This window comes from Narcine bancroftii, chromosome 10 (assembly GCF_036971445.1).
Source record: "Narcine bancroftii isolate sNarBan1 chromosome 10, sNarBan1.hap1, whole genome shotgun sequence".
Classification (NCBI taxonomy): Eukaryota; Metazoa; Chordata; class Chondrichthyes; order Torpediniformes; family Narcinidae; genus Narcine; species Narcine bancroftii.
The window spans coordinates 102,948,553-102,964,704 of NC_091478.1; the positions used below are offsets into that span (position 1 = coordinate 102,948,553).

The 16,152-nt window shown below is 41.6% G+C and overlaps 1 protein-coding gene across 8 annotated transcripts in view; it reads left to right on the forward strand.

The window, feature by feature from the left end:
• LOC138745045 (chromodomain Y-like protein 2) overlaps window positions 1–15,912 on the forward strand; it is a 317,440-nt gene extending 301,528 nt beyond the window's left edge. For all 8 annotated transcript variants that reach the window (XM_069902105.1, XM_069902107.1, XM_069902106.1 and 5 more), the window contains 2 exons: window positions 479–622; window positions 13,464–15,912. In XM_069902105.1, the coding sequence (XP_069758206.1) occupies window positions 479–622; window positions 13,464–13,622 (303 nt within the window). In that variant the 3' untranslated portion in view covers window positions 13,623–15,912. The remainder of the gene's footprint in view (window positions 1–478; window positions 623–13,463) is intronic.
• Window positions 15,913–16,152: the final 240 nt, after the last annotated feature.

The window sequence follows — 16,152 nt, forward strand, 5'->3', positions numbered from 1 at the left end:
AGAAAACATGCAGTCAGCGTTGCAGGTCAGATTCTTTCATTGAGTCCGGACCGAAACGCTAACCATCACAGATGCTGCTTGACCTGTAGAGTTCCTCCAGCAGATGATTCGTTGCAACAGATTCCAGCATCTCCAGTCTCTCCTGTATCTCACTCAGACTTTGGAAAAAGAGTGAAAGCGGGTTCACAGGTTTATTTGGCCAATAGCTGGAATAATTATGGGGGACAGGCTAAACCATTATCTATTATTAGAAGTGTGGTGGGAATTTGATTGGACACATCGATGATCCTGAGAAGCGCTGACAGGGTGGATGTGGAGAGAATATTTCCTCTTGTGGGAGGATCTGGAACTGAAGGACATTATTACTTAATTAAAATAATTCCCCATTTGCCATGAATTTTTTAGTCCAGCCTTGAGGCACTCCCGATCCTGCCAGGAATAAAATATTTTTTTAAATAACTGTATTTTCTTCTATCAGGCAAACGAAATGCTGTTCTGTGGGAGAAAGTTAACAGCACAGGAAGCCTGCAGTAGGGGACTGGTATCTCAAGTCTTCTGGCCAACCACATTCAGTCAAGAAGTGATGCTGCGGGTGAAGGAAATGGCGTCATGCAGTGCAGTGGCAAGTGTATTCATCACTTACAAATTACTTTACAGCTTAAGATGTGCCTTGGGCCCTGATGTTCCTGGCAGGGGTGAATCTGAATTCAATGGTAGGGAACAGGTGAGGCAAATGACGGGGAAGCGTGGTGAGGCTTTGTGATCTGCTCCCGCCAGACCTTCTCTTTCTACCGCCCTCTATTCTGTCAGCCTCCTGAATGAATCTCAGCATGCTGCCTTTGGGGTGTTACTTCTGAGCGCTCTCTGTAACTCTGCCCTTCTATTTAATAATTGAGAGATACAGCCCACAAAAGTCCACCTATGTGTCCAATTAACCCTGTATGTCTTTGGAAGTTGGGAGGAAACTGGATGGGGTGGGGGGGACTCACTGAGAGAACATATAAACTTACAGACAGCACCTGATTTGAACCTGGATTGCTGGTTTCTGTCAGAGAGATGGCGCTAAACACCCCACTGCCCTTTTGTGTTGTCTTATTTGAACAATATATGAGATGACTAGCTGGACTGCTCACAAAACAAACTCTAGCACTACATCTTCATTCAGTGCCCTCCATAATGTTTGGGGCAAAGACTGTTTTTTTTCCCCCCTTTATTTGCCCCTGTGCTGTCCAGTTTTAAATTTGTCATCAAACAATTCACATGTTATTGAAGTGCACATTCCAGATTGTATTCAAGGTTATTTGTCGACATTTTGGTTTGACCATGTACAAATCACAGCACATTTTATACATAGTTCCCCTCATTTCACGGCACCATAATGTTTGGGACATTTGGTTTCACAGGTGTTTGTGAGGACTCGGCTATGTTTAATGGCTTCAGTGGTGCAGGTATAAAAGAGCTGGGTTTGCTTCTAAGCTTTTAACCACCTTTGGAGTCTGTAGTGGCCTTCTTTTAACATGAGGACCAGAGTTGTGCCAAATGTTAATGAAAGTCAAAGAAGTCATTATGAGGCTTGTTTTTCAATCTGGAATGTGCAGTTTAATCACATGTGAATTGTTCGATTACAAATTGAAAACTGTGAAGCACAGGGACAAATAAAGGAAAAAGGTGTCTTTGTCCCAAACATTATGGAGGGCCCTGTACATGTAACAATAACCTGAACTTGAAGTTTGGTGGAAAACTGTTATCTTAATTTGATGGTCAACATAAAGCAGGATGTTAACATGAAGGTCACACAGCCAACCTGGAAGGCAAATGATGTGTTGTCCTTCAGTGCAATGGCTAAGATTGGACACGGTTTTGGTGAGACCACAGTGGGGGTATTGTGCGTTGGTTTAATCTCCGTGCCATTGGAAGAAGAAACAGTGTAGTTTCACCAGATTAGTTTCTGGGATGAAGGTTTGGCATGAGATGAGAAAAGACTGAGGAGCTTCAGAAGAGTAGATTGGCCATTCAGGACAGATCTGAGAAGAACTGTTTTTACTTAGCTGCCTGTAAATCTTTGGAATTCTCATCCCCAAGGGATGTAGGTGCTCATCCACAGAGTAAATTCAACACCGACATGTTTGTGGGTTTGTACATGAGGAGAATTAAGGGTCATTGATACCTACCGTGATATTATGGGATGGTAAACTAGACAGATGAGTAAATGGTCTTTGTTGGTTCCTCTTTATTTACTCATGTTAGTGAATATGATTTACAAATCCAAAATTACCTGCCGGGCCTTTCTTTGCAAATAAAAGGACACGTATCCTAAAATATGTGTAATATATTTCATCAAAAAGCTGTTACGTGAAATAGTTCACTGGTTGTGATAGCAATGTTAAAGGTGCAATGTAGTTGTGAGCTTGTACTGATATCAACGAGGAGACATTAAGCTGCTCATGCAGAAGACACAACAGGGTGTAATCAACATTAACACATTTTTCACGACAAGGGGGTAAAACACAAAAGTCTGCAGATGCCATGGTTGAAGTAAAAACACGACGCTGGAGAAACTCGGTCTGTCAAGCAGCATGCTTTATACAGCAAAGATAAAGATACATAATCAACGTTTCGGACTTGAGCCCTTCATCAAAGTGTGAGCAAAATGTAGGCAGGCACCTGAACAAAATGGTGAGAGGGAAGCGCAGGGGGAGGAGCACAGGCTCACAGGCAGGAGGTAATAGGTGGATAAGGGAGGGAGGGCACAACAACAAAAGGTGGAGGGGGGGTGGCTCTGTGAACGGAGAGTGAAGTGGATGGAGAACTGGAGGAAAGGAGACAGAGGTTGCCAAGGTATGATGACAAGGGGAGTGGATTGTGAATTCCAACGTTCAATCGAATTGAATCGATCAGCAGTGATTTCAGAGTTATCCACTTCAGGAACAATGGAGTGAAACCCCAAATTCAATGGACTCCAAAGCAGTAGAGGTACAATTGACAGGAATATTTCCTGTCATTGAGCTGAAGGAAAGAATCTGATTGGTCATCAGAATAGAAATGGACAGTTTGACCCTTTCACAGGTGCTGCAGACTGTTTCCAACAATTTCTGGTTTGTTATTATTTTTCGAAGCAATTTTCAAAGGTCAGCAAGTACCCTCCTTATCTGAAATGTGGTTACTGGGTCGACAACCTGTTTGCGCTCCTTGATCCTCTGTTCTTAACTAATCGTATCAAGTTCATTGTTTAAACATTAGTTATAAACCTTTCCTTTCAAAGGCAGTGAGGCACCAAAGCAGGGTTCTTGGGTTACAGGGAGGCATCATTAGAAATTATCGGAAATAAGAGGAGTCTGGAGGACAACAGTTGGTGTTTTTTCTCAGTAAATCTACACAAGTAGGATGTAGAACATCAAACACTACAGCACGGTACAGACCCTTCGGTCTTCGATATTGTGCCGACCAGTATATTCCTTCCAAAAAAAAAGTACTAAACCCTTCCTACCTCCTAACCCTCTATTTTTATTTCATCCATTTGCCTGCCTGGAGGCTAATGTTTCAGCCTCCACCACCACCCCTGGCAAGGCATTCCATGCACCCACAATTCTGGGTGTAAAAATCATACCCCTGATGTCTCCCCTAAATTTCCATCCCTTCACTGTATAGAGATGTCCCCTGGTGTTTGCCATTCCTGCCCTGAGAAACAGGTGCTGGCTGTTCACCCTATCGATGCCTCTCATTATCTTATATACCTCAAATAAGTCTCCTCTCATTCTTCTTTGTTCCAAAGGGGAAAGTCTTAGCTCTGCTAACCTTGCCTCATGAGACTTATTTTCCAATTCAGCCAACATTCTGGTAAATCTCCTCTGCACCCTCTCCATAGCTTCCACATCATTCCTATAATGAGGTGACCAGAACTGAACACAGTCCTCAAAATGTGATCTCACTAGAGATTTGTTGAGTTGCAACATGACCTTTTTACTCTTGAACTCAATCCCCCTATTAATGAAGCCCAGCATCCCATAGGCCTTCTTAACTATCCTATCAACCTGTGCAGCGGCCTGGAGGGATGTATGGATTTGGACCCCAAGGTCCCTCTGTTCATCCACACTCTTAAGAAACTGACCATTAACTGTGTACTCAGCCTTCTGCTTTGACCTTTCAAAGTGCATCTCTTTTATCCGGATTGAACTCCATCTGCCACTTTTCCTCCCAACTCTGCATCCTGTCTATATCCTTTTGTAACCTGCAATAACCTTCAGCTCCATCCACAACTCCTCCAAATTTCACATCGTCTGCAAACTTACTGGCCCATCCTCCGCCTCTTCATCTAGGTCACCCACAAAAATCACAGAGCAGGGGTCCAAGGTCCAAGAACAGATCCATGTGGAACTCTTCTAGTCTCTGACTAGAATTGGGACAAATACTGAAAATGCTAGAAATACCCAGCAGATCAGAGTTTCAGTAGGAAATATTAACTGTTTCTTTCACGTTCAAGTTTATTCATCATCCAATTATACCAGTACAATAAAGCAAAACATCGTTCTTTAGCCCACAGTGCAAATGCTCACACGGACGTACACACATACAGACAAACGAAACATATACACAGTACATTATTTAAAATAAATATGAATGAATAGTAGAGTCTCTAACAGTTATCTTAGAAGTTCATCCATTATTCACCATTCTCACTGCTTATGGGAAGAAGCTGTTTCTCAACCTGGTTTTTCTGACTCTTAATACTTCTGCATCTCTTTCCTGACGCTATGTGCGGGGTGGTAGGGGGTCCTCGCTGCTATTTACAGAACAATCCTGATAATTAACATTGATGGGGGGGGGGAGGGGGGTGGAGGAAGGGAGACATGTTTTTCTCTCTGCTACTTTTATGATCCTGTAGATTGACCTGTAGATTGATTCTCTCAAACAACTGTGATGCAGCCAATAGAACTCTGTGGAAGGTTGACAGAATGGTGGCCGGTAGCCTTGCCCACGTCCGCCTTCCAAGGAATTGCAGATACTTGCACCTTCCTGACGAGTGAGGAGGGGTTGTGTTTCTAGTACATTCTGGTTTTTTTTTTCAGATTTTCAGCATCTGCTGTTTATTGATTTTCATTTGGCATGACGTTGAGGGAGAGTCCTGGGGGGAAAATAAACCCCTTGAGGGGTAATGTGAACCTGGAATACCATCCCGCAACTTGCAGAGGTTGACCTGAGATTTTTTTTAAATCTCTGGCAGAAACCAAAGTGTAAAAGCAACAAAAATTCCTCCTAGGTTGTATGAGCTAGTTGCACAGTGAGCTCATTGAAGAATGGGGACTCAGCTGGAAGGCAGCCAAAGTAATATAATTAAAGGCATTAAGAATGAAGTGAAGGTTGGAGATAAGCTGAATTAAAAATAATTCAGAATTATTCAGGATGAAGTTGAGGTTTCTAAAGTAATTTCCTTCGTAATTCCTTAGACAACCCAATGGGTTTTCATATTATCTTAATTCCTCTCTCCACGGAACTGTTTCTTTTCTATGAAGTCCAGCTTATTGATTGATGTACAGTGACATTCAGTGGAGAAATCAGGTGCCGATGTCCACTTGACAAAATTGAATTGCACTGGGCTCATGTCAACACACGCAGATGCTCTAATTAAAGGAAACATCTTTTTATGTTTATGTGATGAGCAGTGAATCAGTTGTCACATCTCCGCTCAAAATGTGAAAAAAAGTGATGGTACCCCTCAAACCAAGCCCCACACCAACCTATAACAAGAAATACGTCAATCAAAATGGACTCCCCTTAAAATCGTCTATGCATCTCAGTCTAGTTTTTGTTGTATCGTGACATCCTAGATTGTGATAAAGCCATTTATGAAACCCAGGTTTATATCTGGGCCCTGTTTCAGATTGTAGTTATTGAATCGGAAAATCCATTCATTGTCCACTGAGTGTTGCTTATTTTATCCCTACATTGTACAGATGATAACCAGACTGGTTTTGTAGTTTACCCAAATCTCCTCATCCTAACCATATAACCATTTATGAAGCGGAAACAGGCCATCTCGGCCTTTCGAGTCCGCACCAGTTCACTAGAACAACACCACTACCTCAAACCTCCCGCTCTCCACCAATAACCCTCCAACCCCCTCACCTCCATGTACACATCCTTCTTCTTCTTCTTTGGCTTAGCTTCGCGGACGAAGATTTATGGAGGGGTAAATGTCCACGTCAGCTGCAGGCTCGTTTGTGGCTGACAAGTCCGATGCGGGACAGGCAGACACGGTTGCAGTGGCTGCAGGGGAAAATTGGTGGGTTGGGGTTGGGTGTTGGGTTTTTCCTCCTTTGTCTTTTGTCAGTGAGGTAGGTTCTGCGGTCTTCTTCAAAGGAGGTTGCTGCCCGCCGAACTGTGAGGCGCCAAGATGCACGGTTTGAGGCGAGATCAGCCTACTGGCGGTGGTCAATGGGGCAGGCACCAAGAGATTTCTTTAGGCAGTCCTTGTACCTCTTCTTTGGTGCACCTCTGACATGGTGGCCAGTGGAGAGCTCGCCATATAACACGATCTTGGGAAGGTGATGGTCCTCCATTCTGGAGATGTGACCTACCCAGCGCAGTTGGATCTTCAACCTAAAGTGTGTGAATAAACGGTGACCTTAAAAGATAGAAAGGTGGGATCAAAGTCCCCTCCAACATGGCCCAAAATATTTCAGTATGAAATGATTGGACTTGTCCTGTTTCCATTGTACAGCCAATCACCAGAGCTATGCTCACGGAGAGATTGGTTTAATTGATGCGAAAATATTTGCGGATTTCTTTGCAGCTTTATTCTGATCAGAATGGTCAGCCAGAACTTGTCGAAATGCAGATCTGCATTGGCCCACCAGAGAATGCAATACTGGGAAGAACTTCAGGATTTGTGATCCCTTGAGGAAATAATGAAATGCGATGTACTTCATGAAAGAAATAGGAATAGTGGAAGGTGAACAACGGAATAAAAGAAATGATCAACTCACTCTACGGTCGACTCTGATCGCTCAATGCTTGTCATTGGGCAGGAGTGTAATGTAACTGAGGAATGTTTGAGGGAAAGGCATGAGTCCCATTCAAACCTCTGAGGAATTTCATTGATTTTCCTCAGAACCAGCACTCACTCCCTTAAATCTAACTTCATGTACGTGGATTTTTATTAATTGAGGTAAACCCTACCTTGACCGATGATAGAATTGTACGGCATGGAAACAGGCCCATCGCCATCTTGTGCTCGCCAACCAATTTGTCACGTTTGTCTGCAGTTGGCACATCTCCTATCCATGCAAACGTCTCAAAGTATTTTCAGCATCTTAATTGGACCCGTCTCTGGAAGCTCATTTCATAGACCCACCACCCTCTGTATGAAAAAGTCGTCAGTCAGATTCCTTTTAAATCTTTCTGCTCTCACCTTAAGCCAATGCCCTATAGACTCCCCAACCCTGGGATAAAAGACTGTGACAATTGACATTACTTATGCTGCCCCCCCCCCCCCCATGATTTGAAATGCATCTGTAAAGATACCCTTCAGCCCCTTGTGGTCCAGTGAAAATAGCCGTAGCCTCTCCTTATAATTCAAGCCCTCCACTCCCTTCGTCTGCACCCTTTCCAGCTCAATGACCTCCATCTGACGACCAGAATTGGTCCAGTTGTGGTCTGCCTCTATGCCTCTTTGCTGACTGCTATCTTTGACCCATTACCATCAGAAAGGAGGGGCAGAAGCATTAAAATCAGACCTGCCAGGCTGGGAAATACAGTACAACTCCTAATGATGCAAAATCAGAATCCCCAAAATCCTCATTTATCCAAATTTTTTTCCGGAGCCGAACTGACTTCGCAGGTTAAAAGAAATTCGCTTGACGTGAAATTAAAACGTCGATTGTCCTCATTTCAGGATACTCCCTCCCCTCTCTCTTTCCATTTCTTTTTTTTACCTTCCCCTATTGATTTTTCTCTCCATCTCTCCCTCTCAAACTGCGCATCACTGTCTCCCAGCCACAAGTGGTCAGAAGAATCCCTTGTCCTGGCATCATCAAGGAGAGCGGCCTCCCGGCAGGAGTGGGACCTTGGACTCAGTGACGTTCCCTCCCCTTCTCTCTTATCCCCTTCCCTCCCTCTCTCCTCGGCACAGCAGAGTTCCCGACGCCGACTCCGCACCCTCCCATCAGCCTACTACCGCATACCGACTCCCCAGTGTGCATGTGTGATAGGCCTAGGGGAGGACTTGGACGTCGGGAGCTCCGGAGAGACAGGAGCCCGCCTACTCGCCAGTGAGTGTTTCCCCAGCCCAGGAAACCTCCTCGGGGACTGGAGGCAGCAGTGGGGTCGTGTCAGGGAATCGGCCGCGGCCAACATTTTTTTTGGTGAGAATTTAGCATTATTTTAATGCTTAAAAGGCCTTCCTTTGTTGCTTCTTGTTGTTTAAACACTGTTACAAGTGATTTGCTGTTACGACTGGGCTGTTTTTTAAAAATGACCAGTTCTCCGAAAAAAAAAGTTTATCCGCCATACCCTTCAGCCCCAGGGAAAATCGCCGTAGACTCTCCTTATAACTCAAGACTAGGCCCGGTCCCGACCATTTTGGATCATCGGAGTTGTACTGTAACTTCTCCCGCAGACTGTGAGATTGATGAACCGTATCCTGTAACCGAGTCAATATATTTATCTTAAATTATATCATGATGTGTATATGCAATGATTATGTGCTGTGTATTTTGTGTGCATGTGTGTGCACTGTGGTCCAGAGAAACACCATTTCATCTGGTCATAGCTAGATGATCTTAAACTTGAACATATACTAGTGCTTTAGGAATTCCAAATCTCAGCAACGTGAAAATATGTGATCGATCCACCTCAAATTTAAATACTGGACAGTCAAGCACTGACTGAGTGAGTTATTGTGTCAAACAGATGGGCATTTGTACTTCATGTCAACAGAGCTGTGAAGTGTTTTGTTATTTGGTAGTACTGTTATATCTCACCCCAGGCAAATTAGAGTTACAAAATACAATTACAAATTACAATTACAAAATACCAGAATACAAAGCATTTTAACAATGTGATCGACATTGGAAGCAACACTAAAAGCAGATCATGTGGGAACATCACAGGAACCTGAATAATACAGCCCTTAGTCACAGTGACTTATTCCTCCCAGGCACAACCAAGGCCGAACCATATGTTCCCTCATCTTTGCCAGTCAGTCAACATTATGTAGCTCAGGTTGAATGAGAAAGTGGTCCAACCATTGTTGGTTTGTATGAGGGGACACCTTATCACCTCCAGATCAGCAAAATGAACACTGATTTCATCTGAGGATAAATTAATCTTCTACACATCATTGTTGGTGCCAGGTGGATGGATCACGCCTTGGCTTGGGACTGGCATGGGGATCATTCAGGCACAGATAAGACTTTGATCCTCGGAATATTTTTAGCTGAGAGAAGGGATTAGCAAAAAATCAAAATACCATCAAGCTCAGTCATATCGATCTCCGGGGCTTATAATGAAAGAAATACGAAGATTTTTTTTTCCAAATTATTCACACTGTGACAATTATTTCAGTGCAGCTGGACCTAATCCAATTTTACTCCTCTAATCATTTATAATCTCAACTGTACAGGAGAGAGCAATAATTTTATGATTTAAATCTGTGGAAATCAATAAAAAACCACAGGGTGGTGTGTTGCCTCCATGGTGCCAGGGTCAAGCATCCTCATAGGGCAGGGTGAAGAGGCAGAGATTGTGATCCACATCGGTTCCCATCGACACAGGTAGGAAGGAGGCAATTCTGAGGGAGGTGGGACTTCTACAGTTAGACAAGTTGCACCTGATTTCTCCACTGAATGTCACTGTACATCAATCAGTAAGCAGGACTTAATAGAAAAGAAACAGTTCCATGGAGAGAGGAATTAAGATAATCTGAAAACCCATTGGATTGTCTAAGGAATTACGAAGGAAATTACTTTAGAAACCTCAACTTCATCCTGAATAATTCTGAATTTTTCTCAAGCAAAATATTTTGGTAACAATTGGGTCTAGAGCAGTGATTCTCAACCTTCCCTTCCCACTCACATCCCACCTTAAGCAATCCTTTACTAATCACAGAGCATTGATAGCATAGGGATTACTTAAAGTGGTATGTGAATGGAAAGACAAAGGTTGAGAACTGCTGGCCTTTAGAGATGTGGAGAAAATTCTCCAATTAGTTAACACTTCTTCAATGTGTGCTCAACATTCTTTGGTACAGTTGAAGGTGGTTCATTAGGGCCCATTTGTCCAAGGACAAGCAAGCTCGTTTTCACTCCCATATAAACCCTATCTGACAGATGTCATTCTGAGGTGGCTTCCCTGACACATATGTTTTAGTCCAGCCCTTCACCTGAAAAAAATATTAGAAAGATATTTAAGATATTATTTCAGCAGTTTTGCTCATTGACCTACAACCTCGTTCTTTTACTGCACTTGTTGGACGACCAGTTTTGGGCTCTGGCCACTGATCTGCTTCAACTTGTCGTGTAATTGCATTTGTTACTTTAGTAGCTAGGAGATCCATTCTACTCAAATGGAAAGACCCAAAACCATCTAATGTGTTTCAATGGGTTTCCAAACTATCGCATGTTTATGTTTAGAAAACATCAGAAGTGGTACTGTTGACCCTTCGATTAAATTTGAAGAAACATGGAGGCCGTTTATTCAACATTTTCATACGGTGCATGTTGGTCCTTTCCGAATCCTGTTCAACATCTTTTCGTGTGAGTGCAGAGGAGTGGAATTAACTACAAAATAATTGTTTAACCACTGAAACATTTTTGTTTTCATTTTTGTTTTGTTTCTTAGTTAGGGGGATATTTTTGTAATAAAATTTGATTCCTTTTCATGTTTGGCCTTTAAGAGATTGGGAGGCTCAGTTTGCATATGTTGCTCGATGTCTGTGTTTGTACATTTTAACTGTTCTTGATGCCATCCCCATCTCTCTGCATCATTCTTCTGTTTATTAATCTGAAACGTTTGAAAAAGAAAGAGATGTCCAGAATCGGCTTCTACTTTGCAGTAAATAAAAAGTGTAAAATTGTTCAGTTCTGCTCTTGGGGAAGGGTTATACCAGCTTGACAGGGGGATGGAAACTTAAGGACAGGAGTCCGAAAGGAGAAAATCTCATTTGCAAATAGAAGATGCTCCAGGTGAGGTGGTGTTTTGGAAATCAAAGTGGGGGGGGAGAGACAATCGTACAAGGTAGTCGCTGGGATAATGGTAATTGGGAAAGATGCATCAGCAAATAGATTTTGACTGAGGAAAGATGATGAGATAAAATTAAAGGCTTTTAACAGGACAGGTGAATTGACACTTCCAGTAGAAATAAAAGTGAGTTGGGCTAGATCTGTCGGTGAGGGTTGAGGTGGCTGCAGGAATGATTAAACACAACAGTAAATGATGTCATCCACTTTGGAAAGAAAACTTGAATAAATAAATTAATAGTATTTAAGTTTAGACGTACAGCACGGTAACAGACTCCTTCAGCCCACGCCACCCAGTTCACGTACAACCTCGCACATTTTGGAAAGTGGGAGGAAACTGGACCACCCAGAGAAAACCCATGCAGACAACGTACAAACTCCTTCCAGACAGCACCTGCTTCAAACCCCGGTTGTGGGCGCTGTAGCAGTGTTGTACGAACCACCAAACTTAACGGTAGTGCCAAACTTAAATGATGAAACATGCCTCGCAATGGGGATTGTATTCCCTTCTCAACTTAACTTCAATTTATCCTGAATGAGAGGTTTGATTTCAGGGACCTTGCTTGAGGCTCTAAAGCACACATGTCAAACTCAGGCCCGCGGGCCAAATTTGGCCCGTGATATAATTATATTTTGCCCGCAAGATCATATCAAATATGTATTAGAGCTGGCCCGCTGGCCGCCGCATCAGTATAGCGCATGCACAGCTAATACTACAAATCCCAGAATGCTTTGCAAATGCGTTGGCGCCGGCCCGTCAGCCCGCTAATCGCCCCCACCTCCTCTACTTTCATTAACATCTGCAACCTGTCGCCTAACTCGCATGTAATAAACCCCTTACGAAAAATGGCCAAACGAAAGACAGAAAACAGGACCTTTCAAGACAGGTGGGAGGCAGACGCTGACCCCAGAGTTTGATGAACTTGCATCTAAGAAGAGATGCTAAGTATCTGGTTTAGACCCAGGTGCATCAGAGTAAATCACAGCGTAGCAAGCTAAGCTTGAATTAATATTTTCTTTGGTTAACTTTAGACTGTTCATAGTTGAAAGATTGGATTTTCATTGAAGCAAGTTGTTATTTTTTTGACTTGTTGGCTTGTGAATAAAAATACATTTAAAAGGAGCTTAAAGGCTATAGAGAAATATTATTTATTGAATATTTTATTTCTCATTTGTTAATGCTTCTTCTGGAAAGAGTTTAACCAAAACTATTATTAAACATTTATTTTAATAAGAAAAAGTTTAACATTACATATGTTGAAAGAACAGAAAACATGCAGATGTTGTTGAAAATTTTCAATAAATATTTAGTTTGGCCCATGACTTAATCCAAGTTTTTAATTTTGGCCCTCTGTGAATTTGAGTTTGACACCCCTGCTCTAAAGCATTGTTATTGCAATCTTGACATGAGTTCTTTGTTCAAATCAGGCCTGAAAGGACTCGGAGTTCAAAGTTCACATTTATTGTCAGAGCACATACATCACATGCAACCTTGAGAGCAGCCATATTTTGGAATATCTTTCTCCCACGTAAGAGTAAAACAGGCGCCCCAAATCATTTTAAGTTGATTGCTGAATAAAATCTGCTTGGGTCAAATACAAAAGTGCTGGAAAAGCTCAACACGTCACGCAGCATTATTGGATGTAAATGATAGCCGACATTTCCAGCCTGAGGCCTTTGTCAAGGTACATCAGCCCTTTTGTGGATTGCACCCCAAATTAACTGCTTTCGAGAAGCTCGTGACCCTCTGCCATAGCACTTTCACATCTGAGCATGGTGTTAAAAATCTCAAATACAGTAATCCCCATTATCCAGAATTCAAACAACTGGCAAAAATATTACGGAAAATAAATAGATAAAAAATACAAGTTTAAAATTGGTACGCCTCACTGTTAGTTCGCCAGTCGTGCAATTTGCAATCTCAAGCCACCGGAAAATTCACTTAAAAGGATTTTACTCTATGACAGAGAATGCTGGTTTGATAGGTTCAACCAGTCAGGTGGCATCTGTGAAGAGTGAAGCAGAGTTAATATTGCAAATTATTGACCTTCTGTCAATCCTAGTTACATTGAGAGGTTATTCACCAATAAACATTGACTTTGTTTCTCTGCCTGCGCCTGGCCTGCCGAGTATTTTCTGTTTCATCTCAGACTTGCAGCATCAACAGTGTTTTTTTTTTCCTTTTGTATTTTGTTGATTAGTGACTAATGGGGTTTCTTGTACCTTCAGGTACTGGAAGAATCGAAATGTCTGGTGCGCAGCTTTCTTAAAACTGCCCTGGAACAGGTGAATGAAAGGGAATGCCAGATGTTAAAGCAGCTGTGGAGTTCCTCTAAAGGATTGGATTCACTGTTTAGCTACCTGCAGGAAAAGATCTATGAGGTCTGAAGCCACTGTTACACTTGAAACGACTTTCCATTATTCCAGAGTCGGTGAAAGGAGTTGATGGGCTTAATAACTGATGTTCACGAGTCCAGTGCTCAGGCAGATGGGCTCACTGTTACAAATTGGCCAGCAAATATCTTTGATAACACGATAAATACTGAATCAATCCATCAGATATGCCCAAGAGGGTATACGTCAAAAGCACCTCTGCATGCATTTTCAGCTATTTTGATTCTCATTGTCAAATTATGCCATGTGATTTCTTTTCTTAAAAGCTGGCCTGAAGAGTCCCAGTACCGTTCCATCTCAAACCAGCTAGACCTGTTTACCCAATTTATAACAAATGTTGCGTTTATAAATAACACTTTAAGTCATTCTGAACCCACAGCACAAGGAAGATCTGTTATGTAAAATGCCACGGTTGTATATTTGGACTTGTTTTTTTACCAGTTTAGTGAGCAGAGGGTTGGCGCTGGTTAATTGGTCATTCTTTCATGAGGATTGTATGTAGCTTCAAGTAATAAATGCATTTCATTGGTGTAGATTTTCACTTAAAACTTTTGCCTAATTACTAAGCAATCAGGGGAACACACAGGAAGAAATAATGTTAAAATCGTGACATTTTTATTTGGAAACCTTCTGGGTGATTGTTTTACAGAAGTTTCAAACTCTAGTAAAACAATGACAGATTTTATCTATTTATTATTTCTTTCAGCTTTAACAATAAGGTTTAATGGAACATGTTTTTTTTCTTTTGGACTTTTATGATGATGTGCGACTCTTACTGGGAATGTTATTAAGTTTTATTCTTGAAATGATCCCAACTACCTATGTCATCATATTGTAAATGCACTCTTATTACTGCTGAGTACTGCCCCATCCTGAATCACAAAAGTATACAGGCAGGGTTTGAATACCAAATATAATATTTGTACAATACAGAACGAATATTCTGGTTGCAAAGTGCTTTTTTTCCCACCAATATCTTTCTGATATTGACTGCTATCATAAGACCAGCTTGAGGTCCAAAGCCAGTAAGTCATATTCATGCTCTAAGAGTAGTAGTGGGTATTCATTTCTTATTTATTTGAAGAAATATGCACTAATCAGACACCGTGTGTGTGCTGTTGTTAAGTGACTCAGAGGAGTATGTTATCAAGAAGATATGGGTCTTATGTCACTAAATTTAAAAGGGTTCAAAAGATCTTTGTTGGTTTAATTTTAGTTGTGCAAAAATACATGGGTGTTTCTTGAATAGAAAACAGTCCATACCCAGGTACTTGCACAGTATTTACAAACATCAAATAAGAAGTCACATTGAAGGGGCAGAACACTCTGAAGTGTGTTCGTTGTAAACTGCTGTGTTTAAGTTTTTTTTATATTCACTGGTAACTACAGCTTGTAGATAAGGGATAAATTGCACGCGAGTTCCATGGAAGATGTACACTTGATTTTCATCTCACTGAAGTTGCTTCTGTAACTGCGTTGATGAATTTGACGCACCATATCACCGAAATATGGCAAAATTGCAAGACGATATATATTTTTTCAACTGATAAACGTTCTTTTCTATATTGTTACCCAAGGTCTGTTGCTTTGCTTCTTTATAGAGTCTTTTGTCCTGAAGTAGATGTTTCTTTTCAACAACTGCCTATGTAACCTCAACACTTTGTGCCAATGTAATATTGTTTTTTGATGGTTTTGCCCAATCTCGTTTTTTTTAAAAAAAACGCCCTACCTTTGAAAATTAAAGGAAGCTGTTCACATTGTGGATATTTTTGGTGAGGTCTGTTCAAGAACTTCGTGGGAGAACTGTACCTCAGCCACAAGGAACATTGAAGCTTACCTTTTGGCTAATCGGTGTCACTGGTGAGGAAAAACAGAATGAAAGTGTACTTCATTGACCAAGAGGATCAGTCATGCCATGGCAACCTGTAGAGGCTCAATTGTATATCTGTCGGAAATGTGTTATATGTATTTATCCCACAGCAGAACACGATGGGTTTTAAAAGTTTTTTTTGTAAACGGGGGCTGTGTTTATTTAAGAATTCTTAGCAATCTGTTTTTGATGTGGGCACCCTTTTTCTTACTGGAGATATATTATCTATATGTTCTAGAAACTACCAGGTGATGATTAACTTGTGTATGACCGAAACCAACACAGATTGTCTTCTGCTTTTGTAATTGGTGTACAGACACTTTTCTGGGTGCCTTAGAAGTTGTATTTTTCATGTGTGTTAATATATTTATATATTGTGGAAAAGCTGCTCCCAATAAAATACTATGAAATTCACAGGGTTGCATGGGGTTGGCTCTTGTTCCGGGACTTCTGCACGTTACCACACAGTGTCCAAAAGCCGAGCTGCCCACTTATTAGTTGACATCCAACGTTGAACAAGAAAACCTGCGGATGCTGTAATTGTAGATCACACAGAAATGCTGGAGAAACTCAGCGAGTTGCGCAGCGTTTTTTATGTAGCAAAGATAAAGATTCGTAAGCAACATTTTTGGCCTGCATGGAGTTGTAATGGTT